At 35.4% G+C, this 27945-nt stretch overlaps 2 protein-coding genes across 2 annotated transcripts in view; one reads left to right on the top strand and one right to left on the bottom strand.

Moving 5' to 3' along the window:
* The window catches only part of LOC128983313 (beta-3 adrenergic receptor-like), a 58934-nt gene extending 49774 nt beyond the window's left edge, over positions 1 to 9160 (top strand). Inside the window, exons 5-11 of the mRNA XM_054402559.1 lie at positions 495 to 669; positions 1621 to 1741; positions 2480 to 2568; positions 4477 to 4581; positions 5267 to 5438; positions 6173 to 6385; positions 7962 to 9160. Coding sequence (XP_054258534.1) covers positions 495 to 669; positions 1621 to 1741; positions 2480 to 2568; positions 4477 to 4581; positions 5267 to 5438; positions 6173 to 6385; positions 7962 to 8072 — 986 coding nt within the window. The 3' untranslated portion in view covers positions 8073 to 9160. The remainder of the gene's footprint in view (positions 1 to 494; positions 670 to 1620; positions 1742 to 2479; positions 2569 to 4476; positions 4582 to 5266; positions 5439 to 6172; positions 6386 to 7961) is intronic.
* A 3647-nt stretch (positions 9161 to 12807) lies between these two features.
* On the bottom strand, positions 12808 to 27735 carry LOC128983312 (uncharacterized). The gene is made up of 3 exons (XM_054402558.1): positions 27668 to 27735; positions 27152 to 27176; positions 12808 to 13297 (listed from the first exon to the last, which is right to left on the bottom strand). The coding sequence occupies exons 1-3, from the start codon at positions 27698 to 27700 to the stop codon at positions 12852 to 12854; spliced, it is 504 nt and encodes a 167-aa protein (XP_054258533.1). The 5' UTR covers positions 27701 to 27735; the 3' UTR covers positions 12808 to 12851.
* Between the last annotated feature and the right edge of the window lie 210 nt (positions 27736 to 27945).

The raw sequence follows: 27945 nt of genomic DNA, 5'->3' as shown, positions 1-27945 counted from the left end.
CTGACAACAACAACAAAGTTAAATCCAAGTTCTTCAAAGTTCAATTCAAGTTCTTGAATTTAGGTTAACATAAACATACCCGTGTTTTTTTGTGCCAAGCAAGGTAACTAAACAGGTTTCTTATTTGGGTTTTGGTATTCTAAATTTCTAGGTTTGACCATAACTATACTCCAGTCACAAAATATACGTGGTTTGATTATAACTATACTCCAGTCACAAAATGTACGTGGTTTGACCATAACTATACTCCAGTCGAAAAATGTACGTGGTTTGACGGGAAGCTATTTATTCCATGCCAGGACTTTATCTCACCCTAACAATGATACAACAAACGACAGCTGATCAACATGTCAAATATTCAACTGAAAAAATTGGTTGCGGACCCAAGAAACCTTCCTTAAATTTTGAAAAAGGACTGGACTAGTATATCGGCTTTGTTATTTGACTTCAACATCTATGTTGCGATTGTAACCTTTATATTTTCGGCTCTCTAGTGATTGGTGTAACGTGGAGTCTTTCTGCACTGCTGGCATCACCTCACCTCCTCATGACATGTGAGACCCCAGTCTTCTGGCTGACTCACTCTCTTGTCGTGCTGTTGCTGGGATTCACCTTTCCTCTTATTGCTCTGGTGCTGATCTATGTCAGGATGTACGTCGCGGCGCACAGGTAAAATATGTTTTTGGTCAATACACCTTGGTATTAGCAAGCTTTTGGCGAATTTCTCTTATAGGGAATAAGCTATTACCGTAGTACTAATGGTAAGACCTGGATCCGGGACTGGTTTACTTTTTAGTTTTGAGGTCTCTAGAGGCCAAAAACACCATCCGTTCAAATTCATATATATCCTGTGGTCTGATTTTGATCAATTTTGTATTTAGGTACTAATTAAAAGCATCTTCAGGCATTTATTTTTATTTTTGGATTTTTTTTAATATGATAACTCATAAAAATAATGAATAATAAGATTTTTACAAAACTGCTCAAATGAGTTTTATTGAAATCCATTATGTACGCTCCTTTAAAAAAAAATTGTACCTACAACCCTTATTGCTGTCAAAGTTAGAGTTTAAAATTATGGAAATTTGTTGGGTGTTTAAAAAAAAAAAAAAAAAACATAAATACCTACTCTGCTTCACTATGATAAGGAATGTTATCAAGATAATGGGGGAAAATAAATGTCAGATGGATGATAGCGTTTATTTAATCGTACACATCTCATCCACACTCATGAGTAGTAGACTTAATGCTTGCACAAGGACAATGGACATGAAAGCATTATTTATTTAAATACATCAAAGGCCAAACACTGACTGTTTTATAAACTGAGATTCCTAGAAGTTAAATCTACTTACCTCAGTGCAGAAGCTATTGATCAGACCATAATGCAATCTGCCGCAGTAACAAAACAACACTGGTCAACCAAAAGCCCAAACCTACTAGTAGTTATAAACTTGACACCCAAGTACATATCAAGTATACCTTCAGGTGTTTTGTTGAGTTATACTTGCAGTAGTTATACTTGAAGTATGGCCATGTTACTCTAATAAAGATCTTGAATTAGATACAACAGCCTTAAGACAGGGTTAGTAAAATTATTTCCAATTTTGCTGACTTTAGGAACAGCCTGCGTACGAGACGACAAAGTATGACAACAGATCTGGAGTTGGCTCGAAGGACTTCCAATGCGACATTCTCTGCATTGTTCTTTCGTGAAGAAGGTCGTGCTGTTAAGACTGCTGTAAGTTAAATCAACTAGTTAAGAATAGTAATTAATTCATCCTAGTATAAAATATTCATTTGACATACCTTTACAATGTCCAAGGTCCCAGGAAGTTGTTATAGTACTATTTTTGTAGAAAATACCACATCTTTAGGTAGGCTTACATTTATGAGGTAAAATTTACATTGAACACAAATACATTGAACATAATGACACATAAATACAAAGATAACAAACAAGTCACTGTATATTTACTAGGACTCACTTGGGGTGCATGCATGTGTATTCCCAGTTCGCTTGCGACTGGTGTCATATTATTAATCATAGTTTTTGGTAGCAATAAATACCACTTGAACTAGATGAATCTGTTCTCTTCATAAATTAAAGAGAAAGATAAGAATTATTTCATTAAATAAAACTTTGATTACCATAAAAGTACGGTAACTTAATAAATACCTGGTTGGCCAACAATTTTGCAGGGAGACCCAATAGAAGTTTTTCCAGCCTCCAATTGTCTGTAAGGCCATAATCATGTCACATTTATACAACCGAGCATTCATTTGAGCAGAAAAATTCACTGGCATTAATGAAGATAAGGTGAAGTCCTAAAAAAAACCACACATCAATTCTTGGGCTCACTTCAAGGCTATAATCCATGTATATCCATGTATAGTTAATACAGTAAAGTTGGAACCGAGAAAAATAACCGCTAACTATACATTTCTTTAATTGGTTTTTGACTGTTTTTTTTTTCAGGTGATGGTTATAGCCTCTTATCTGTTTTGTTGGACACCATACTTTGTGTCCTCCACAAGTCAAACCTGGGGTGGAGTATCGTTACCCAGGTAGGTGGAGTGAATTTCTAAGTTAAATATTTTATGAAAATTATTAATTTACAGGTGGAAAATCTGATTAGTCTGAAAGTAGAAGAATGCAGGAGTATTTGATGCAATCCTCTATTTCAATGCATAACTCATTATTATATTTATATTCTAGATATTTGTAAAAAATAAAAGTCTTCTGGCTCATTGAGAGTGACTCGTTAAAAGATTGGGTCACAAAAATAATAGTGTTATGGGTTTTGAAATTCTTCAAAATTATTTTTCAGGATTTTTCCTTAAAACATACAGATTCCCAGTTTTCATCAAACGCATCACGTACTTCCAGATTGTATTACTTAAATAATAAAATCTGGATTATGTTCTTCAATTCAGTATTTTACATATACTTCTTCTTGAAGACATAAGAAACAAGATGAAAATCATGAAGAACATGAGTACCTATCTATATTGTGTTTACCTTATCAACCAACTCGAATTTTATTTTACAGCATGCAATGTTTTCACTGAAGACAAGTGTCAAAATGTTTATATTTCTGTACCGGTACTCATTGAAAAACCTTGACTAAATTTTGCAGAGGATTAATATTTCAATATACCCAAAATAGTAATCAAAGATTAAATTCAAAATGTAATGTTTGTAATTCCCAAAAGAGATATTTTGCTTAAAGCACTGAAATAGTGTTTTTTAGTATTTGAAAATAAATAATTGGTTTCGTTTAAAAGTTTTATCAGGGCCGTACCCAGCTTTGGCAGGCCCCCGTAAAGATTTTAGGCCCGGTTCCCTCCCCTTAAACTTGGGCCCTGGTCAAACTGTCCGGAAAACTGATATGAGTACGGCCCTGATTTTTACTGACATATACAAGATTTATTTTTCGACCAAAAGTAATATTGCATCCAAGCATTGTCTCTTAAACTAGAGACATTCATACTCCAGCCCATTTAGCATTCAGTCATATCCCATTCTAAGTTCAAGGCCAGGTAACAATCTTTTGTTGAAATGGAATAATGTTAAATGAGCCTCTAAAAAGTGTACCACTGTAAAAATTGAATACCTCTTTTCGTCAATCAACACTGAATCAATCAATCGAATCAACTCCGTTCAACATGAATGTGCTGCAGCTTGCAATAAGTTGTCCATTTTCATTTGGCTCTGTTAATGTTTGATGTGGAGGTCAGAAATCAGTACCTAGGTAATTGACAGCATGACACTCTGTCAAAGGTTCAATTCAATTACGTTAATTGCTATTCTAAAATTGGCTACAACTTTGATAGAAAGGGGGTCACTTCTCAGTAGTGTCTTCTAATTGGTCAAATATTCAACCAATAAAGTTGGCAGAATATGGTCTACTTTACCTTGCCTAAAATGATCCTGTTTAGTCGTCAAACACGACAGCTGTTTCGTGCTACAATGAGCACATCTTCAAAGTGAAGAAACACAAAATCAACACATTTCGCCCGCGGTTGAGCACGTCAAAAACACATCAAGAACATGAAGTTCACACAAACACAACATATTAAAACACTTGGCCAAGTACCGCCAACTTCATGTACTTTATGTGTTTTTGTTGTGCTCAACCGCGGGCGAAATGTGTTGATTTTGTGTTTCTTCACTTTGAAGATGTGCTCATTGTAGCACGAAACAGCTGTCGTGTTTGACGACTAAACAGAATCATTTTAGGCAAGGTAAAGTAAACCATATTCTGCTAATTTTAGTGATCCAGAAGCTATCCATCATGCAATAAAGTTGTTAAAGGGTGCTAAATTTTGTTAAAGCTGATATAAAAACTACTGATACAGTAGCCTTTTGACAAAATCCATACTACGGTACCTACTGTATTGTGTTAGTTTGTTTATCTAGAAAATATATTTTGGGAGATTGTTTGTTTTCATTGATTATGTTATTGTTTTCAGGTCACTAGTTACAATTTGTGCCATTTCTGGGTCTTCGTTGAATCCGTTTGTTTATGTTTTCCGCAACGAGTCAGTGCGCAAAGAAGCCACAAAAGTAGTCTGTTGGTGAGTGCAAAATATAAACGGCATCTATAAGGACAAATCATATCTAATAATTTCACAGAGAAGTAAGGCATAGAGGAAACATAAGGAGTTGTCTAGCACTAGTGCTGGTGTCTCGGGTAAAGCCCACCTCTGCCTCATGTACTGAAACGCTCATGGTGGAAGACCTTGTGCCATTTGTGGTAGGAATTTCTATACAGTGCTCGCCGCACGGGCTCTTCCTTGTTTGTCACAATTATATTTCCGGCACAACATACTAGAGCTGAAAAGCGCATGGTTTCATAATCAAATTCCGCTGTACCTTACTTCTCTGTCACAATCTTGTTAAGTGGGCAAATTCTTCACCTGACGAACAGTCTTTTAAAGACAAATCCTGAGTTATAAACTACACAAAATGCAAGGAAAGTACACTGAGTAATTTTGCTTAAATATGTTAACACGATAGCTACATGACAGAATATTTTACTCCATGTACATAAACATACATGAAGATTCATAGTATGTTTGTTACACAGTTATATACTGGCTACACAAAAGATATATTTCAATTACATATTAAGAGATGAGGATTTTTTGGACCCCAGCTATATTTGAAAGAAACAATACTTTAGACTCAGTACAGATTGATGTGATATTTGGGTATTTTGTCCCACTAATGTGAGATCTTGAGAGTGACTCTGTCCCCCAGGTGGAGGGTACCGTCGTGTCCCCCGGGTCAGCCCCCGGGCACTGTCCCACGGGTGCGTCACCAGTCATCCTCCAGGTGCGACTCCATGAGTGTCCAGAGCTTCCAGATGTCCACAACAGAGTGTCATCACATGGAACCTCCCCCTGCGGACTTTGTCACCACTTACAACCCGGTAAAAAATTCAAATATAACATATAGAGTTAGGCAAAATGTATGGATACCCTCATCTAATTTATCAATGGGTTACACCAGTGTAACTAAAATCTGCACACATTTAGTCTGGTAAATAAGTGTACTTTTTGGTAGGTGTTAAAATTATTCCTGGGACCCCAAATATTTTTAGGGGAAGCTCAAATAGTGAACATCTATCCTTTTTGTGGAAACAACATCATCATCTACAAGATTGTGATGCAATCCTGATCGTCTGTTTCCTGTGGTCACACATAGGAATTGTGAACATCTTTTGCAGTTGCGGAGACTTCATCATCGTCTCTTGGATCTTACATAATTGTTTTTTTTTACTGTGCACCTTTCATGAACTCTTTCAGCGGTTGCGAAAATAAAAACTTGGCTTGAGAAATGAACCAACCAAAAGATTATTGGTTAGATTAAATTTTCAAGAGAAAATAATTCGTTTGAGGCTCTAAGTGAGGCACCTTTCTAGGCAAAGACCCTCAGCAATCGCTATGTCCTCCGTCGGTAAAATATGGTCCTGGTTGGTTAATTTTAAATACACAATGGTCAAAGACACCTAGGTCTAGTTTTGAACCATTAAAAACTATTCTCAATATTGAACTGGCAAGCTTCACTATATCTTACTCAGCTAATGATACATGACAATAATGACAATTGGACAAATATCTTACTTAGGATATACTTTTGTGACCACGGTCAATGTTCCTTCAGATCCAAGGAGAGTCACAGCGCTACGAGAGTGTGACGTTCCGTCTGGCGCAGCGGAGATGTCAAACCTGTGTGAGACAGAACTCCGACTCGTCTACAGGCAGCGGACATCCGTTGCTGACTCCCCTACCTCGGCGTCAGCGACCTGCCAGTGAGCCTTCCACCCCTAGGCACTTCAACAACAATGACAGCGACGACAAGACCACAGTTTTCAAGGTACAGATCACCTTCATAGTATAGGCCTAGAGAATTAAGCTACAAAGGAAACATTCATGATTCATGGTACACGTAAGTGGTGTCCAGCACTAGTCGCTGGGTGTTAAGGGCAAAGTCCAAAACCACCCATCTCACCATCATGTACTACAATTCTCGTGGCGGAGGAAGGCCCTCTGCTCTGTGCAATAGGAATTTCTGCACAGTGCTTGCCACTTGGCTCTTCCTTACTCGTCAAGTATATTTCCGGCACAACCATAGACAAAAAGAAATGTAGAATGTCGGGTGTGCTGCGGTTACCATAGGTTCTGGCACACACCGCTGGGAGCGCACTACACACACTACGTAACTACACGGCGCTCCCAGCATTGTGCGCCAGAACCTATGGTACCGTAACCATGGTAACCACAGCAGGGCTGACAGTCAATATTTAATTCTTTTTGTCTATGGCACAACATACTAGAGCAGAAAGCGAACGGTTGTTCCATAAGTGTGTTTAAATTTTCTCTGTAGCCTACTTCTCTGTGGTATAGGTCAACCAGCCACTAGAGAAAAACATGCAAGATACACAATACATCTGAGTCATTGAACTCAAAAAGAATGATCTCTCTCCACAGTGACAAATCCAAGGTTCAAAAGAATTTAGATACAGCATTTATTGCATTTTTTTTCATTTCTATCCGTGCAGTTTTTATGGTCAATTCTGTAATATATAAACCATCAAAAAGTATGACTAAATAATGCATAGGGAATTCTAAAACTCCACACTTTAAGTATCACTCTCTTTTGACTTTGAGCCAGAGTAAAAATTGACGAAAACTGTCTTTGAAGACAAAAGAAAATCTTGTTGTATACTGAACATGGGCATTATTAAATTGTGCTTGTGAAATTTTATAAGATGATATTTCATAATTTGTATGAAACAGCTCTTTAGCAGTCAGTTTAAATTCAAACTGTTGTTGGTTTAAATTTTGTATCAAGGTCTTTGTTGGGCTGTTAGTGTTTTTTACTTTTCAATACTAAAACTACTAAAAGTACATATAAAGGGTTCAAATACATACAACTTCATAGCCAATAGTTGATGACGACTTGAGAAAAATTCCAATCCAGAAAACATTCCCCTTTGTTTGCGAAATTGTGTGTCGTGTTGCATTGCTGTGTGTTATTTGTGCTCAGGAATATACATTAGAAAGGTTTGGCGGGTACGCGGATTGGGGACGCAGAAAATACAAGTACAAATACAGCTGCTGGGTTGCCTAAAAAAGAAGCGGTTATATTGGAGTGTCAAATTAAAGTTATTAGTTACAGATATATCTCCAAAAAATACATGTATTCATTTAATATTAGTTGGTACATAACTTGCTAAGATAAATGAAAACACGTAACTCCAACATTTTTTGTTTGTTTTGCCTGCCAGACGCAGTTGCATCCTTGTCTACCCTACGTTTCACAAAAATTCTGCTTTGAGCTACTATGTTTTTTTGACTGTTTAATTTTCAATTTTTATTTTCAAGATGCATTGTACAAATAAGTAATTTTTTACATGTTTGAAACAAATTTTATCACTATTTACTTTTAGTTCCAGGAGGCGCCGGATCGGTTGCACGAAGTTGGAGAAAACCGAAGAGAACGTTTCAGGCTACAACGTCTTCCTGCGATAGAGGCAGATGAGCCTGGAACCCAAGTGTAGAAAGATGAAGATCCGTTTGGGATTTCAACAATGGTCTAATGCAGAGCTGAAGAAAAGCTTTGTCTGTGGTCTGTGGATTTGATTCCATGGTTTTACTGCAGATTTTGTAGTCAGCGCTCAGCAGAGGGTACAAGAAACAACCACATCCTACTAACACCTTTAGAATGTGGTAGAAAGGATACATCTGTGAAACGGAGGACCCATCGATGATGGAATTGTTAGATGAATGTAATTATTGTAAATCTAGGTTTATTTGGGTAAGATAGAAATGTAATATTTTTTGCTGGGACCATGAAAAAGTTTGAGTGTTGGAAGACTTCCGGATTAGATTTTCAGAAATATTGGTTCAAGATTATTTTATTTTGAGTAATACATTTCTCGTCCAGAACTCACTAAGCTTTTTGGTTGGCAATAAATTATTTATCCCTATAAAATATGTTTTTCTTCATCTAGAAGCTGACACACTGATACTCACAGATTTTTTTGAAAAGTTCAACCTGATCATTAGATACTAGTAGATGTTAAGTAAGTGCTGTTACATTCAAATAGTAGGTTACTTTACTCATAACATATAAATAAATACATCATTTAGCTTAATGAAAGAAGTCTTTTTTACTGTGTTGGGTGCAAACTATCAAAATTTTTAATTTAGAGGGAGAAGTCCCATAGTTACACATGTTGATCACTTTTATAACCTGATGGAAGTTTCCTTGTGATTATCAGAGTTGGCACACTGGCACACATTCTGCAAGGTCCTCAAAAGCTGTCCATAAATTAAGATCTCCGCCAATCTCATGTCACAGCCAAGCAAGTTAGTTCTTATCTGAAAAGCCATGCTCTTTGCTTTATCCACTATTATTCCAGTTGGTTCCCACCTATATGTAACCATGAGTGTCGTCAGTAGCGGAAAACAATGTATGGTAAGATTGACGTTCCCTCCAAGTGTAAATAACGTTTATGTTTTTGTGGAACGGTGGTCAATCCCTATTGAAATCTGTCGCCAGGCAGATGTGTACGCAGAAATTGGTTGTACACAGAAAAGTTGCATAAGTGGCTATACTCCCTGCAGGGTGTGTTCATTAGATTCAATCGAGACGGTGATTAAAGTAGAGAAAACTTTGCTTGCTCTGACATGTTTCAAATTGTCAAGATTTACCGTTGTTTTTTTTTTACAACGATGACACTACTAGTCATCTCTAGTTCAGTCACACTGCGGTCCACGTGCAAAATTTCCCTACATTTGGCTAATGCTTTGAATCAGAATGATAAATGGTAGAAGCCAGCGCACACTATGCAAAACGCCGTTGACATTGTGAAAATGTTTACGATCACCTCCAAAACTCCTCCACACCGTACACCTGGTTATGAATCTGATGCATTAAATCACTGACATCTAATCACTGAAAGTAATTCATACTTGGCCCTACAGTCTATTTTGCTTAACATTGTGTCTTTTTGCTATGATGAGACTATACAGTATAACCATAAACAAATAGAATAAGTATATACTGTCTAATGAAGGTTCCGCAATGTGCCACTAGAGCTCTGCTCAGTGTTCGTCGATTTGCTGCCGTCGTCGACTTACGTCTTAACGTATCAGACCCACTATTCAGTAATCAGTATTGGTAAAGTAAAAATTCTGAAATCCTGTCACTTTAACCGAACAACCCATTTCCCATCCCCAGTAATTTTTAAAACACAGAAAAAACTTAACAAACTCCTATTCTCGGGATTCTCGGGAATTCTCCAGAAGTTGACAGCCCTCTGGCTCCAACTAACAACTTGTCATGGCAACGCTCGCTAGCGCTTGACACTGCAGCGGTGTGCGCCGAAACTATGGCACTCCTAGAGGTGGACGCCAGAATATATACTAACTGCAGCACTACTGCCGGTCTGTATTTAATCCTTTTGTCCATGGTATAGCTACTTCATCATGGTTGGAACCTGTTGTAATCGTAGTGGATAAAGTCAATTAAGAACTTAGTAATTGTCACAGACTTAAACTGTAGCTTGCTTGCTCAACACATGTATTGATTATGAATTCAATTGAATTTTGTTGCCATACACATGGGGGAATCCGGGGGGGAGGGGGGGGGGTCTTTGGGGGCAGCAGCCCCCCTTTTGAAGTAGCATTTATTTTGTTTAGTTTTTAATCATAAACTAAAAAATAAGCATGAAAATGTTTGAATTTGACTCTACTACTTTATGCTACAGATTGCCCCAAATACATGTTATTATGTTCACAAGTTCCTTAAGAAAGATCCATACTCCCAGTTCATGAAATTATTTTCAAGCAGTCCCCGCCCTTTTAAACCGCCTGAAACCACCCACAATTATACACGATATTGTAAAGTAAGTCATATTAGTTGGAATAAAAAATTAAATTATTCCAATGAATATTTATTTGACGGTTAAAATTTACAGTATTAAAATGTTCTAGTCAAGATTTAACCGCACATTGATCTCAATATGTCATAAGCAGGTTGTCAATATACACCAAATCAAACAAGTGATATTTTTATAGAATTTATTAGAAGATAAGATGTACAAAATGACTGTTAAATGTGCTTTAAATGTATCTTTGTGATTTGTAAATATTTCAAACTACAGTAATGTGTTATTTGCTTTGCGAGTGGTGTAGGATTGTTTTTGTGTGGTATGTGAATAATTGTAAATGCAACTAGCTATTTAATAAGGCACCTATATTCACTAGATATATAGTTGCTACGCTGAAAAATCAAACCTTATTATTTTATCTTATGATCTGCTGTGTTGGAGTTTCCTTTTGATTTTTCTCAGACGGTTATGAAGTTATTGCCAAAATTAAATTTGAGTACTACCAAATAATGCCAAATGAGAAATATCATGAGGGATGCTATAGAAAAAGAGATTTTAGGTGTGTTGGGGACCCAAGGAAGAGGAAAATTCCTTACCAGAAAGGGTATGGATGGGACCCGAATATCTCTTCGGCCCAGAGTGGGTCACATGCAAGCAAACCATGGAGATTCTCGATTTTTTGAAAAACATCTGCAACTAATACATTTTATCCAATTGTAATGCAATTTTTAAAAGCTTAGGCACTTAGTTCCATCAAGTTGGTTTTTCAGCGTGCTATCTTCAACTGTGGTGCCGGTCACTGACAGTTTCTCTGGGTGCTGGCCACCTAATTGCACCACTGCACTCAATAGATCTGTATATTCCAGTGTATGCTCTTTTAACCTTTACATTTAGGCAACTGATAAGCCATTGTGATGAGTCGATTATTCACAATGGATTGATGTTGAACCCCACTATTTATCAAACATAAAAGCAATATTTTATAGTTCAGCAAAGATTCCACCATAGTGGTGTACAAAAACAAAGATGGAAAAGAGTTGTCTCTGTAATTTCTCAAGCATGTACTCAATTTTCATATTGAAATATTTAATTTAAAAGAGCATACATATTGTATTGTATATAGCATATTTCAAACAATGTAATAACCATATACTTATAATTGGAATGAGTACTTTTACCAGAAAATGTCAAGCTTATTTAGTTGTATTCAGAGTGGAAACCATTTCAAAACATTGTAGTGTAAGGTGAGTTATCAGGTAACTCAAAAACCTTTTAGTTTTAACATAGAGGAGAGTAAGGTACAGAGGGTAAACACTTTGTGACGACCATGCGCTTACAGCTCTGGTGTGTTGCATAGCCCCGGGTATGTTGTGCCGGTAATATACTTGTGACGAGCAAAGAAGACCCCGAGTGGCGAGCATTGTGTGGAAATTCCTATCACACAGGGTCTTCCTCCACCATGAGCGTTGTTGTATATGAGAGCGAGGAGGCCGGGTGGTGTCGGATTAATTCTAGACACCAGCGACTAGTGGTAGACACCACTTAAGTGTATCATTGAATGTTATTTCCCCTGTACCTTACTTTTATGTGGTTTGAAGCCCAAAATCTTAATAGCCATATTTCTCAGGTACCATAGAAAGATGTACTTTAAATGTTACAAAAGTAAGCTATTCAAATCAAATCATTATAAACAGGAGTCAATATTAAAATGTCAGAGATGGCTTCATATTTTGGCTTCAAACACTATATATGCTGTGATGATTTCCGACTGTTGCAAAACTGACTTGAAAATTTCAAAGTGTGTGTGTAATATTATAAACCTCAAACAAGCAAATTCAACGAATTAAATCAATATCTATTTTTATCTACCTGGTAATTTTAGAGATTTATGTAATAATGTAAAGACCAGTAGTTTACGCTAGGTTTTGCAAAATTGCTATGTAAGGTTTCTTACACATTGATCTCATTCAATTTATTGTATTTTGATTTATGTTATCATGCTATTTGTATTACCTTCCTAGTCAAATGAAATTCTACATAAATATTTTAAAAAATACACAGTTGTGTTATTTATTACAGATTTCCTTCATTCACATAGCATTTCATTACAACAAATTATTCAATTATTGTATTATATTTTATTTTTTAATGTGGATTCTGAAAATGACGATACATTTGAAATAAAAACACCGTTCATAGTGCACTTATGACCATGTTATCCAAGCAAATACAAATATTGTTATTGTTGTCTGTTGTCCCTTAACTGTGAGGTTATGGAAACCAAGATTTGTTCCCATTTTGTTACCAATAGTTAGAGGTTTAACACATAAAAGCGTTTAACAACAACTTCGTTCTACTAAGCTATTCAGGGATGAAATACAGGAGTGATACAAATGCATTTCATAAAAAAAGATTTAATCCAACCTTATACATCCAGTTTCTTCACGAAATCCCCAGACGACGTACGGAGTAAGTACCAGACTTGGGGTCGAGTTGGAGAAAGTAGTTCACGTATTTTGCAACAAAAATGAAATCTTCATACGAAATGCCAAACATGCGGTTGAACAATTTTTTTACAGTAGAGCCATTTACATACTTCTTGGTACGGAATTTTACTGTGATTGCTAACTTCGGATATTGTCGCACTTCTAGTATACTATTATTGTATTCGCATTCGTCTACAAGAAACCAGTCCAGCAAAACCTTCTGATTTTCCTTGTAAGTCAGCTTTGCCAGGAAGGCTGTTTGGGGTTTGGAGTCTAAATCCGTCCAATTCTCCTCAAAGCAGGTCCATTCAACTATGTCGTTGTCATGCGAAGATTGTGAACGTTGCGTTGGTTTGTGTTTCAATCTTGTACTCAATTCTCCAGCCTCGATCAAAGATACCACTAAAAAAAATAAAATCAAGCAAGGTTGGTTTTAGTTTTTCCTAGTCTTCTCTAAAACAAGGCAGTGGTGAGACAATAGTGGCAACGCTGCAGATTCGGCTTACCAGAACAGCTGTTGCACTAATTCATAATGGAGCGTCTATGTTTGTGTTCCTACTGTAACACTTTAGTGTGCAAACTTGCGTATACTAAATATTTTTGCATAACCTTTTAGTTTAATGTCTAGGGAGTTTAAAAAACCTGGGTGTTTACCTCCTACCCCTCTCGTTTTCCGGCTATGTCGTCATCAATATGGCGGAAAAGGATTTCTTTTAAAGTATGTATTTCGCATACCATGTATCGGATCGGGATAGACTTTTTTGGTTTGAAAGATCATTACACATTTTTGTTGTATTTTTAGTAAAATTTTTGTAATTTGACAAAAACCTGTATTTTCAATATTTATGTGTTATTTTTGTTAACACCGTTTTGTTGATACACATCAGAAACAACCTATGGAAAAGGCTGTTGGACGTTTTAAGAGCTTTGCAAAAATAACATATTTATATGCTTTACTCAAAAGCTGCTGCAGGACTTCCAAGGCAAAGACAGTTAACCCACCAAGGACAGAATTAAAATTACTTAAGATCAAATTTTAATTACTTTCGATACAATTTTTATTCTGTGGTAGCTGAGTCAACCAAATTTTTTTTGTCCTAGGACGCTAGGCACGAGCCCGGAATTGTTTTTCATATTACTTCAGGCTAGACCTAGGGGTTACGGCATCATCACTTAGATAAAATCCATTGGTAATTTGGCGGGATTTGAACCCGGGACCCCAGGAACCGGAGTCCCGCTCCCCCAATGAATTTTTGGTTACTGAGTCAACCACATAGGCCTAATCTGAATAAAACTACTACAGTAATTTACAATCAATTTAATTTGTTCATTTTATATCTAGGCTCAGGGCCGTCCAAAGGGGGGGGCAACCGGGGCAAGCTGCCCCGGGCGCCGTAGCAGAGGGGGCGCTACGAAGCGGCTATTATTGTATTTACATAGTATTAAAATATGCGAATGCAACTATTACTGGGGGGAAGGGGGTGCCACGACTACGTTTGCTAGGGGCCCCGCCAACCCTAGGGACGGCCCTGTCTAGGCTACCATAAAGATCTATACCATTTACCTACCACAATCAGGTTACAATTATAAAGAAACTAGCTTTTAATACCCATTTTCATAAACTTGTTTGTCTCTTATTTACATTCTGGCTGTGGTCAAACATTCAACTGATCGATCATATTGAATTACAATTCGCATTTAAACCTTTAGTACCTGGGGACCGAGCCATGGCTCGGTACTACGACTATCCACAGTACTATCCTGATAATTAGACCAATTCGTAAATTACATGGCAAAAATGTGGTTCGGATTCCATTATAAATTGTAGGTCCCTTAGTTGTCATTGTGGCTGTATGGGATATTAATTAACAGTCCTGTCTAAAGGAGCATGTATTGAAGTAAATATATTATATTTACTTCAATGGGAAGATATCGGCCTTAGTAACAAGACTACAAGAGCACTCATCGAACACTCATCTCCATTCATACTTGGCTTAAAATACCTACATTAGTATGGTCGCCATTTCAATTTAAAGTATTTAAGTATAGTTTATTCCTATTGTACCACTATATCGAGTGATCTTTAGTGTAATCGTTGCTCAATAGTAACAACTGATGTTTTTCCCATTGTATTGCATTTTGTAATTTGCTATAGAAACTGTGGATGGGTGGATGGATTGTTATAAACACATGTTTGAAGTATTTTGTTGAATGTTTCCTTGTTATTTTGTTCAGCCAACATGGTTATTTAGCAACCTATAAGGCCAATATGTTAAATTTTGAATTTCAATTAATTTTTTTACATAATTAGATTTTAGTTGGCAGTTTTAACTGCAGTAAACACGTTTTTAGACCAAATATAAATTATTTACAGCATTTATTTGAAGGAAATCTCTAAAGCCGTTTTTGAGATCTGGGGCCCTATTTTTGAAATGGTTGACAGTTGAGTCGATCGTCAGCACTCAACTCAACCAACAACAGGATTTGGTATTTTTGAAACCCAACAGTTGGGAAGCGAGTTGGGAATCACTAGTTGAGTGACTCGTGGTGGAAATGTAGAGCATACGACCGCACGAAATTCAGATGACGTCATTTTCAACCAATCACAATGCAGAGTTTTTGCGATCTTCGATTTAACCTCTTCTTAAAATCTGGCAGCTAATCTCAATCTACCATATTTCGAGACACTGAGCTGAGGTAAACTGTCAACTCCGTTCTTGAGAGATTGAGGTTATGTCTTGCTTAATCTTCAATCTTAGTGATTGCAAAAGTACCTTAACTTATAAAATAAACTTAAGAATTACAAATAAAATTTACTATGGATGTTTGTTTTAAGGTGTAGCTAATTATAAGTTTAGGCATATCCTAAATACATTATTATTTGAAACATATCACCTTATTTTAGTTTCCTTCATCGGTTTGTTTGATGTTATTTTTAATTGTGTTTTTATTTAGGTTAAAGCGGCTATTTGCCATTGCACTGAAAGCATACCGTAACTTAAATTAATTTGATCCCTTTAGTAGGTGAATGGTTTTGAAACAAACTATGATATTGTTTCTCTCTACCACAATCTTTAATACCTTAAATCATAGGTCTAATAACAATAATTATCTTATAATAAGTTCAATTAGTATGCCTAGTCTATTTCAAACATACCAACAAGGATAAACCCCTTGATTAATTAGTCTAGTATTGACACAGTAGTCTAATAATAAAATTAAAATGCAATTATTCTACAGAAAACAATCGCATAAAGTATTGGGTGCTAATACATTGACAACAAAATACATGACCTCTAAATCGCAGTTAGTAAATTAAAGCAATAACAAACAATATGGCGTCGACTCAAAAACAGCAATTTTTGCCGAAAGAGAGGAAGAAGAAAATGCAGTCAACCTCCACTCAACAGCTCGATAGGTGTTGAGTAGTTTTGGTTGTATAGTCCACCGTCAATCGTTTCAAAAATACGAAACGATTGGAAATAGAATGACTCGACACTCAACTCAACTGTCAACCATTTCAAAAATAGGGCCCCTGGTTAGACTTTACCATCAATTCTTTCTTAAATCATATGTTTCTAATTATTAAAAAATGTTAGTGTTTACTTAAAAATGTAAATACAATATGATGAGTTGAGTGAGTAAATCAATGTGAAAACCAAGTCCACTTTTTCTGAATTTAATATCTATAATTTCTTTATGGTCCTTCTACGCCACGCGATATGAGCCAAGAGAGAGTAACAACATTATTAAAACAGAGGAGTACAGTGAAATCATCCCTTACCAGAATCAAAACCTACATAGAAAATGTGAGTAATACCAATACACAGATAGGGCAAACCTGATTGTAAGGCAAGAAAAGTTAGATGAACTATTTGATTGGTATCTTTAAATTCGTGAAGCAATTATCAATATAGATGAGGTACAAGCTAATGATGACATTTTAGGAGCTTTTGAAGATGATTATTTTGCAACTAAAGCTAAATTATTAAATTTACTAGGTGAATATCAAACTAATGTCCCTAATCTAGTTCCCGTTCATGCGACTAATTCTATTCAACAAAGTGTTTCGGTTGACCCTATTCCTCAAGTCAAATTACCTAATTTACATCTACCATCATTTAATGGGAATATTATTGAGGAATGGCCTTCATTAAGCGAGTTATTTATATCTATTGTCCATGACAGCCAGTCGCTTCCAAATATCCAAAAGCTATTTTATCTCAAATCTTGTCTAAAAGGGGAGACACACCAACTATTGCAGTCACTTCCGTCTACAGATCAAAACTATTTTGAGGCCTGGGACATTCTAAAGCTCAGGTATGACAACAAAAGGCTAATTGTAAATTCTCACCTAAAAGGATTATTCAGTCAAGTACCTTTACAAAATGAGTCCTCACATGAATCTGAAACCCATATTAGGGCTCTAAAGTCGTTAGGTGTCAGGTGAATATGTAGGTGAATGGAATAGCATATACTTGTGTACATAACAAGCAAATTAGATAGTGAGACTAGAAAAAAATGGGAAATGTCCTTAACTACACAGGATAGTCCTAATTTTGAGCAGCTAAAATCGTTTCTTATCTAAAGAATTAATGCCTTGGCATCCTCAAGCATATCTAAGACATCTGCATCCAACATTAGTCATTCTAATAATAGAGGTATTCAAAGTAAAGGGTCATCTAACCAAGCAAAGGGAAAGTCTTCTTTTACTCATGTTTGTGTAATCTGTGAAAAACCTAATCATGCAATTTATAAGTGTGACAAATTTAGTAGCATGAGTGTATCTGACAGAATAGATCTTGTCAAAAAGCGTAAATTACGTTTTAATTGTTTAAAACCCAACCATTCTGCTACTGATTGCAATGGTTCTACTTGCAAACTGTGTAACCGAAACCATGACACAATGATTCATATTGAATTGAAAAAGGAAATTGGCAAAACATGTGACAAGAATAAAGTAGGTAACATCTAACTCTGCTAGTCATAATGCGTATGAACAAGGCCTTGCATCTAAATCTGTTGATCTAAGTAATGCAGAGGACCCAATGTCATCATCACAAGTTTTGCTGTCGACTGCTAGTCCTAATCGAGAATAATAAAGGAGAACGTGTAAGAGTGCGTGCACTACTTGATTCAGGTGCACAATCTAACTTTATATCAAAGTCATGCGCTGATCGACTTGGCTTAAAACTTTTAAACTCTTCAATAACTATTAATGATATAGGACAATCGAAAACAAAAGCAACAAAACGAGTATCATTAAATATTTTTTCAAGAGTTAGTGAGTATTTTACCAACATTTCAGCAGTAGTTTTGCCAACCATCTCCACTAAACTACCTGCTGAGACTATTAACCACACCAACTGGTCTCACTTCTCTACACTTGTCCTGGCAGACCCGGAGTTCTACAAACCAGGTGAAGTCGATCTGCTATTGGGAGCAGAAGTTTACTTCGACCTTATCATTGAAGGAAAGATATCAAGTGCCACACAAACACCTACTCTTCACAATAGTGTTTTGGGCTGGATTATTGCTGGCAGGTGTGGGCAGTGCCCAAATGAGACTGAGTCAACTTGCAATTTGACTATTGAGAGTCAACTTAAGCGATTCTGGGAAATCGAGCAAGTTGTTACTGATCCTGTTCTCACTAAAGAGGAACAATATTGTGAGCAGCATTTCAAGGAAAATGTCAAACGAGATGAATCTGGACGCTTTATTGTAAAACTACGGTACCATTCAATGAACGTCTAAATGAGGAAAATCACAACTTATAGCTTTGGGTAGTTTCAAAAAAGTTGAACAAAGATTGTCATTAAATTCCGAGAGAAAACAGCAGTATAATAGTTTCTTACAGGAGTATCTGAACCTAGGACACATGGAACTAACAGGGAAGCTAAATTACAGTGAATCAGTAACCACCACAGGTAACGTAACAAATTGTTTCTTACCTCATCACGAAGTAATAGAGGAGTCAAGCTCTTCAACCAAACTGAGAGTGGTTGTTAATGCATCCTGTCCTACAAGCACAAGGGTATCTTTGAATGATACACTTATGGTAGGTCCAAACGTCCAGCAGGACTTGTTTTCCATCCTAACACGTTTCCGATTACATGAAATAGTTATGGTTGCTGACTGTGAGAAAATGTATCACCAGGTGTTAGTTGATGAAAATGATTGTAAGTTTCAACAAATATTGTGGAGGACAAACAGTTATGAGCCTGTCAAAGTATATAAACTGAAAACAGTAACATATGGCACCGCTAGTGCTCCCTTCTTAGCTACTAGGTGTTTGAAAAAATAATCAGAAGACGAGAAGACACAATTCCCTACAGCTTGCGCTGCTGCAGGCACGGACTTCTATGTGGACGACTTACTAACCGAGTGTCACGATGAGAAGGCTGCTCTACAGTTGCAGGAAGAACTTGATCAACTTTTAAATTCAGGAGGTTTCAAACTACGTAAGTAGTGTTCCAATAGTTCTGCTGTACTAGACAGGATACCAAAAGAGGACAAAGAGGTTGGTTCTATGAACTTAGATTTAGAAGAGAGTAAACCTATTAAAACTTTAGGAGTTGTTTGGGATCCCAAATCAGACATGTTTCAAGTAAACATCAATGTCACAACTCAAAATAAATACAGTTTAAACAAACGAGAAATTCTGAGGGCTATTTCAAGTGTATTTGATCCACTGGGACTAATAAGTCCTTAAGTGATAGTTTCAAAAATCATGCTACAACAACTGTGGTTAACTGGACTAACTTGGGATGAGCCGGTGAGTGAAGACATATCAAAACAATGGGATCAAATCAAAGGTGAGCTGTTTACTATCAATAAATTGTTCATTCCAAGACAAGTCACAACTCACAATTAATTACGTGAAAGTATTGAAATTATTGGATTTTGTGATGCATCCGAGAAAGCTTATGCTAGCTGCGTGTATGTGCGATCTATTTCAACCAATCATGAGGTAAATGTTAATTTGCTTTGTTCCAAAACAAGAGTTGCTCAACCAAACAAATTTCCTTACCACGATCAGAACTTTGTGGTGCCTTGCTTCTTTCTCAATTATTAAGTAAGGTAGCCTTTTCTCTAAATGTTGATGTAAATAAGTGTTGTGCTTGGACTGATTCCACAATTGTTTTGTGTTGGTTGTCTCAGTTGCCAAATAAATGGAAGACGTTTGTTGCTAACAGGGTGTCAGAAATACAAGACACTATTCCGTCTTCAAATTGGAATCATGTTAGTTTGTTTGAAAATCCAGCTGATTTGGCTACTAGAGGCATTTCTGGTTATCATCTGAAGCAATCTAGTCTTTGGTGGCATGGGCCGGAATGGCTAAGGCAAGAGAAATCAATTTGGCCTCAAAATAACATGAATATTAACTTAAAGGAAATCCCAGAGTTACAAAAACCATCCACTCAAATTTTTTTTCCCCAAGAAAAGTCAACGTTGCTTAAGAAATTTATGAACTTCTCAAGCTATTTCAAGATCATATGTATTGTTGCTTATATCTTGAGATTTGCAAATAACACAAGAAAACCTGTAGAAGAAAGAGAAAAGGAGTCTTTAAACAGCAGTGAAATTGAGAAGTCTACGAAAAAAAATTTCAAACTTATCCAAGAAGAATGTTTTCAGGATGAAATAAAGCAACTGAAAAAAACATGAACATGTCAAAAACAAGAGTAAACTGAAAAATCTATTCCCATTTTTGGACGAGGAGGTTCTTTTGCGAGTTGGAGGCAGATTGACAAATGCAAATATACCGTTTGACATGAAACATCAATTATTGTTATTGCCAGGAAAGCATCATTTCTCAAAACTTCTGATTAGAAATGAACATATCAGACATCTACATGCTGGCAGTCAATTGGTTCAGAATGTAATACGACAAAGGTATTGGATTATTAACATCAAGAATGAAATAAAGTCAGTTATTCGGAGTTGTACAACATGTATCAGGTACAAATCGTCAACAGCTTCCAATATAATGGGTAATTTACCAATCTCCAGAGTCAATGTTGGAAGAGCCTTTTAGTAAAACAGGAATAGACTTTGCCGGTCCTATTACTACAAAAAGGATGGGAGGAAGAGTAAAAGTATTTTTAAAGAGTTATGTTGCACTCTTTGTTTGTTTGATTACCAAAGCTGTCCACATTGAGTTAGTTTCCGATTTAACTTCAGATGCCTTTTTAGCTGGGTTTTCCTAGGCGCGGAGTCGGCGAGCGGAGAGAGCAACGCGGAGAGCGGAATTGAAATTAACATGGCATTCCGCTCCGCTTCTAGGAAAACAGTAACATTAAATCGCCTAAGAAAAGTGGAGTCCGCTCTCCGCTCACCGACTCCGCGCCTAGGGAAACCCGGCTTTTGAGCACTTTCAACTGATTTGTTGGTCGAAGAGGATTTCCTAACGACATGTATTCTGACAACGCAACCAATTTTAAAGGTGCCTATAACCAACTACACCGTGAATTTGTCAAGTCTGATTCAATTTCGAGATTTTCTCAAGAACGAAGTATCAACTGGCACTTCATTCCTCCATCATCTCCACACTTTGGTGGATTGTGGGAGTCAGCAGTTAAATCTATGAAGATTCACCTAACTCGAGTAATCGGCGATCAAGTGTTAAACTTCGAAGAACTTTCCACTTTACTGGTTGAAATCGAAGCTTGCCTTAATTCAAGACCACTATCCCCTATGTCTAATGACCCAAGAGACTTAAATGTTATTTTACCTGGGCATTTTCTTATTTTTGCTCCTTTAACTTCAGTTCCTAACCGAGATTTGACTGGTGATAAAATTAATCACGTAAAAAGATGGACACTTGTAACACAAATGAATCAACATTTCTGGAAGAGGTGGTCCCTAGAATATTTAAATAATTTACAACAAAGAAGCAAGTGGATGGAGGTAACAAAGAATTTAAAGGTCGGAGATCTAGTCATCGTCAAGGAAGAAAATATTCCTCCATGTAAGTGGCACACTGCAAGAGTACGAGGGTTGTTTTTTTTTTTCAACCTCCGATAGGCTATGAACAAAAGACAAGTTCATATAAAACATTAAATTTATTACCAAAAGTTTGGTCCATTTATGGTTACTTTTTGACATAATCACCAAAGAGATTGAGACATTTGCTATATCTGTGCACCAGCTTTTTAATACCCTCTTCAAGAAAAGTGGCCGCCAGTACATTCCAAAAAACAAAAAAAAATTCAAAAAACAAAAAAATGTAAAAAAAAATAAAAAATCAAGAAAAAATAAAAAAAGGACTTCAAAATGTCTAGAAATTCAGTAAACAATTCAATAATGGTGAATCTGTGGTTTATTTAACCATTCTGCCAACTTGTTGAACCAGCTCATTACTGTCGTTTCAGATGACTTGGTTAAACAGTTTGACAGGATGGTTAAATAAACCACAGATTCACCATTATTGCTTTGTTTACTGAATTTCTAGAAATTTTAAAGTCTTTTTTTTATTTTTTATTGATTTTTTTATTTTTTTGACATTTTTTTGAATTTTTTGGTTTTTGAATGTACTGGCGGCCACTTTTCTATATTAAAAAGCTGGTGCACAGATATAGCAAATGTCTCAATCTCTCTGGTGATTATGTCAAAAAGTAACCATAAATGGACCAAACTTTTGGTAATAAATTTAATGTTTTATATGAACTTGTCTTTTGTTCATAGCCTATCGGAGGTTGAAAAAAAAAACAACCCTCGTAGAACAAGTACATCCAGGATCTGATGGAATAGTACGTGTGGTCACCTTAAAAACAACAAGTGGAATAATCAAACGATCCATCTCAAAACTGATTGTGATTCCAACGGACTGATCTTGAGATACAGGGTATCTCAAGGGGCGGAGAATGGTTAGACTTTACCATCAATTCTTTCTTAAATCATGTGTTTCTAATTATTAAAAAATGTTAGAGTTTACTTAAAAATGTAAATACAATATGAGTTGAGTGAGTAAATCAATGTGAAAACCAAGTCCACTTTTTCTGAATTAATATCTATAATTTCTTTAAGATCTTTAAGCAAGCATACATACATATACAAGCAAACATTGCTAATATAAGAATATGATATAAAGAAAGTGGGTCAGCATCACTGAATCATTGAAAGCGAACTCAAGAAATCAATCAAACGCAAGGAGGGGCGAAGCCCTAAAGGGAATTAATTTCCTGTTGAGTTACTATTCGTGTCTCTCTCCGCTAGTTCATAACCTTAACAATACCCCCCCCCCCCCCCCGGCAAAAAACCTGCCGACTAAGAAAATTTCTATTTGTCTGGATTGGTTTTCAATTAATCTATAAAATTAACATTTATGGTTAACGAGTACCTAGGTTTGCTGCTACAAGGAAACTAATAAAGTGGGGTTTTTAGTAAAATATTAATAGCTTAGTATAAAATTAATAAATTTGCCAAGAAAAAAAATTATTTTTTATGCGGACAGCCAAGGAAAAGGGGTTTCGTAGCTTGTTGCTAAGTGCAGCCAGGGTAAAGTCCTGATGGATGGGGTAGTCAAACCAGGAGCGGGGAATTGAATTCATATACAATCAAGCTGCTAAATCTCAGACGAGACCTTTAATTTTGTTGGCTGGTACAATTGATGTATCAGTGAACTCTCCTCGCATTGTATATGGAAAAATGGAAGGTGAATTTAAAAAAATTAGTAAAACCAGACCAGTATTTATAACAACCCTCCCTACTCGTTATGATAAATCTTCTGATGACGTCATACACTACAACATATACCTCTGGCAAATAACTACATCCGGGAGTTGGTTGCTCCCATTAACAACAGACATATTATTTATTTTGACCTCTTTGATAGACAGCACTTCACACGCCACGGGATGCACCTAAATAATAATGGGAAAAGGATTCTCACCTATTTCAATTCGCAAAAAAATGTATTTGAATGTACAACTGCTAAAGAAAATGAAGGCCAATTTCAATTGCTCACCACTGAAGCAATTCCTAACAACAGTTTTGAGTAGACAAGATCTATTGAGGTGACTGACAAAGTGAAAACATAATATAGATAGGTATGTACAAATAAGAACTTGAACTCTTAGAGAGCCGTTGAATGTTATTAGACAAACGAAAAGTCTTCTGCATGTTTACTAGCGCTACTCGGCAACAAAAACCATTTCATTTATCTCAAAAAAATATATTCTTAAAGTGCACTGAGCAGCAGCCTAAAAAAATGCTCAAACTCGCATTGTGACATTTATAATTCGGCTTATATTTCTCCAACAGATAATTCATCTGCAGAAGAAATTTATTGTGCTCTTACCATGTCTAATAACATCCAAACACAGAAACCTTGCCTAAAATGGTACCTATCTTGACAAATTATTTGCAGTGGCCTATACTACGGACCGTGGCCCACTGGGTTGGTAACATTATTGAAAATAACACGACATTTTGGCTGTAAAAAATTGCCCAATGAGTAAATACTATTTAAGCAGCTACTGTCATGACAGAAAGGTCATATTCCTTTTAAACTAGATCACATCATCCTTTATAAGATATGTTGATTAACAATAATGCATGTAAACGTCAATATTTACGTATCAGCCAATTTACATTATTTTTTGCTTTTTGGAAATGCCACATTGCTATTTCATTTGCATTATTTGTTGTCAATGAAGCCGCACGACCATATAAACGAGGAGGCCCCTAACAGTTCAAGAATAAAAGCCAACTTCACTTCAAGTATATTCCACTACACCTAACGTTCCGTAGAGAGATTATATTGACTACTTTATGAAATTGATAAGGCTGATACAACTAACTGGCATCCCCCATGTCAAGAAATTCCAGCTTGAACAGTAACCCCACAACCAATTTCTCAAAACTGTGCTAGAGGGTTATTCATTGGCACAGAAGTACGATATGAACTGACGCAACGTGATGAAGGAAAAATCAAACGTACACTGTATCGGATATATGTACCTCCCATTGAAGTTAGAACATGTCTGCCCAACAAACTCAAACAAATTTTTTTTTTCAAATAAAATCATAGATTAATCTGCATTACACTGATGAAATCACAGAAGTGTTTAACTACAAAAGATCCACCAATACGATTTTAATACTATTTAAAGGTTCTTCCAAAGGAAGAGGTACCAGATAACATACTAATAATAACTCCGATGACGTACGGTATAGGAAATATTTTATTCATTGATTAATCAACCATTTTTGGTAACTAACGCAATTAATATCATTATTGTTTTTACACTTATTACTCTTTAAACAATGCTAAATGCTCAAAATATGTATAATTTCACTCAATTTATCGCAGTTAGATGAATTAGCGTAAGCCTTGAAAGTAACCGTCGATTTCGACAGGTTTTAATTATTATTACAGTATTATTATTATTATTGTATAGAGAGGACTGCTTTAAATTTGCTTATATCTTATCTCTCTTACAGAAGACAGTTTGTTGAAATTATCTATCATAACCGTAAAAACTATAAAAATTCCATATCAATCTTATACCACTGACTTTAAATATGGGGTTCCGCAGGGATCCATTCTGGGCCTTCTTTTGTCATTTATTTAAGAGATTTTCTGCAACTCAGTAATTTAAGTAAACTCTGCTCATATGCTGATGATACCAATTTGAAAATCGTAGCCCCAACCAATGTACAATTAGAAAGAAAGGCAAAATCAGACATATAAGTTTTAAATGATTTTTTAAACTCCCAAAATCTAAATCTCAATGTTGATAAAAAAAGTATCATAAATTTTCAAACTCGACCAACCAGAAAGCAACCTTGGCCGATTATTGAATTTAACAATAAAACCATTGAAGTTAAGAGAAGTGCTAAATTTTTAGGATTAGTTATTACTAATCCTAATACCGTTGGATATATATATTGAGCAGAAGAAATTTATTGCTCTTATAAGTTTAATGCTGCTCAAGAACTTTAACTATGCTTTAATTAATTAAAAAAATTGCAAAAAAAACTCAATAATATGAATTATTTTATTAATTCATGATGAATAAATATCAGTTTGAATGAATAATGTGACACTATTCATGTATATATTCCTAATGTACTTTGATGAATAAATATAATTTGAATTGAAGTTTAGGACCCACTGCAAAACCCACAGTTAAATGTTCGGCAGTTTGTCTACTGACAAAAGACTAAATTGGAACTGTCATGTTGAAAAAGTGCACTGTGTGCACTGTCCCACCTAACTACATTGGTCGGGACGCAGGCGACTAGTTTGTCCAACTAGTTGCCGATTTCAGTTGAACAGTCTTCCCGTGTGTCGACGGCCTAAAACCATTGAAGTTAAGGGTAGTACTAAATTTTTAGGATTAGTAATACATAAAAGACTAAATTGGAACTGTCATGTTGAAAAAGTACTTTCAAAAGTTTCTTCCGGATTATATGCCTTAATTAGATTTAAAAACTATTGCGAAAGAGAAACTTTGAAGGTAGTTTACTGTTTACTTTTCATACATACATTCAGTGATTTCATTTGGGATTTCCATTTATGGCTCAACCAATAAGAGAAACTTAAAATCTACATTAAGAATGCAAAAATAGCTATAAGAATAATTTTAAACCTTCTACATAGAACTTCTGTTAAGAGAAAGTTTAAATCAGAAAATATAATGACAGTTTTCGGTACCTATCTATGTTTTTGAAACTGTGGTACTGTATCAGTTAAAACAGATTACATGAAATAGAGCTGTGGTTGGATAGAAACATGATTATCTTACAAGAAATCGAGGCAGCTTAGCATTAAGTCCTCATAAATTGCACCTTTTTGAATAGAAACCTAAATACGCCAGTACAAAATTCTATAATAAACTTCCAAAGGACATACAAGCAGAAGAAAATATAAAAAACTTAAAAAACAAACTTAAGAGATTTCTCATTAGCAGGGCTATATTTATTCATTTGATGGACTGTAATTGACTTCTCTTTCTCCTCTAATCAAAGTATGTTTTAACTTTATTTATATCATTTTCTGTTGGTTCATTGTTCTTTTACAATTTTTCTCCTATTTACTATAAGCATGTATATTTTATTATAGCTTTATCATTAAGAAATGTGACACTATTCATGTATATATTCCTAATGTACTTGATGAATAAAGATAATTTGAATTGAATATAATTGAAGTTTAGGACCCGCTTCAAAACCCACAATTTCTATCGGCAGTTAAATGTTTAAAAGTTAAATTAAAAATTAAAATTAAATGTTTCTAGGACTACTTACCAATGGCGTCACAAATCGTGAATGTCTGTAAAAGAATATTATAACTTTTAAAATTGTTAAAGTTTTTTGTTCTTAAACAGTTTACAAAATTACACTTCAAAACATTTAACAATATTATGGTTCTCCTTTTTGGAGTTTCAAAAATAAAGCTGAAATAATAATCTCCCTAGCTTATTAGGTGACTTAAAATTTTGATATTTATAACAAACTTAACTATTTCTAAGTCAGCATAATAATCTACATAACTTAATGGAGAGCTGTTATGTTCCTGTAATCAGTGAAAAAATAAAATAAAAATAAAATTGGAAACTTTTTAGTAATTTTTTTATCAAACGGGGTTTTATTTATAAAAACTAAACCATGTTTTAAACAATGAATTGATAGTTTTATAAATGATTATTGAAACAAATTATACCATTCATTCAAAAATATGCTTATAATTACACAATAAAGTTACAATAAACTACAACATTGTTGTTTAGTTAGAATAGGCTAAATATAAAAATATAAACTTACGGACAAAATAAGCAAGATAGGTAAGATACTCATTTTAGTCAGAAGTAACTTCTCTGGAAGTAAGGTCTGCTAGCTACTAAAAGTTAAAAGGTCTATTTCATAAATAATTAATTGATCAATTTTCTCGGTGACATATTTTTATTTGAATCACATTTTGCCATATGTTCATCAGGGTCACGATCAACCAACTGACAAATTTTATGCTCTAGAATTTTGTTCACTTGAACATTCTGTTCTTTTAACATTGTCAATATCATGGTTTTATAATCCAAGTCCTA

Source organism: Macrosteles quadrilineatus, unplaced genomic scaffold, assembly GCF_028750875.1.
Source record: "Macrosteles quadrilineatus isolate MER2022 unplaced genomic scaffold, UCM_ALF_1.0 Scaffold_1__1_contigs__length_201487025, whole genome shotgun sequence".
NCBI lineage: Eukaryota > Metazoa > Arthropoda > Insecta > Hemiptera > Cicadellidae > Macrosteles > Macrosteles quadrilineatus.
This window is presented reverse-complemented; position numbering and strand designations above follow the sequence as displayed.

What these genes read in the sequence shown, in the direction of transcription:
- LOC128983312 (XM_054402558.1), bottom strand. Translation starts at nt 27,700, where the DNA reads ATGAGTATCTTACCTATCTTGCTTATTTTGTCC. An exon ending in CTATCTTGCTTATTTTGTCC is followed by an intron (nt 27,177 to 27,667) that starts GTAAGTTTATAT and finishes ATTCTTTTACAG; the next exon opens with ACATTCACGATTTGTGACGC. An exon ending in CACGATTTGTGACGCCATTG is followed by an intron (nt 13,298 to 27,151) that starts GTAAGTAGTCCT and finishes TATTTTTTTTAG; the next exon opens with TGGTATCTTTGATCGAGGCT.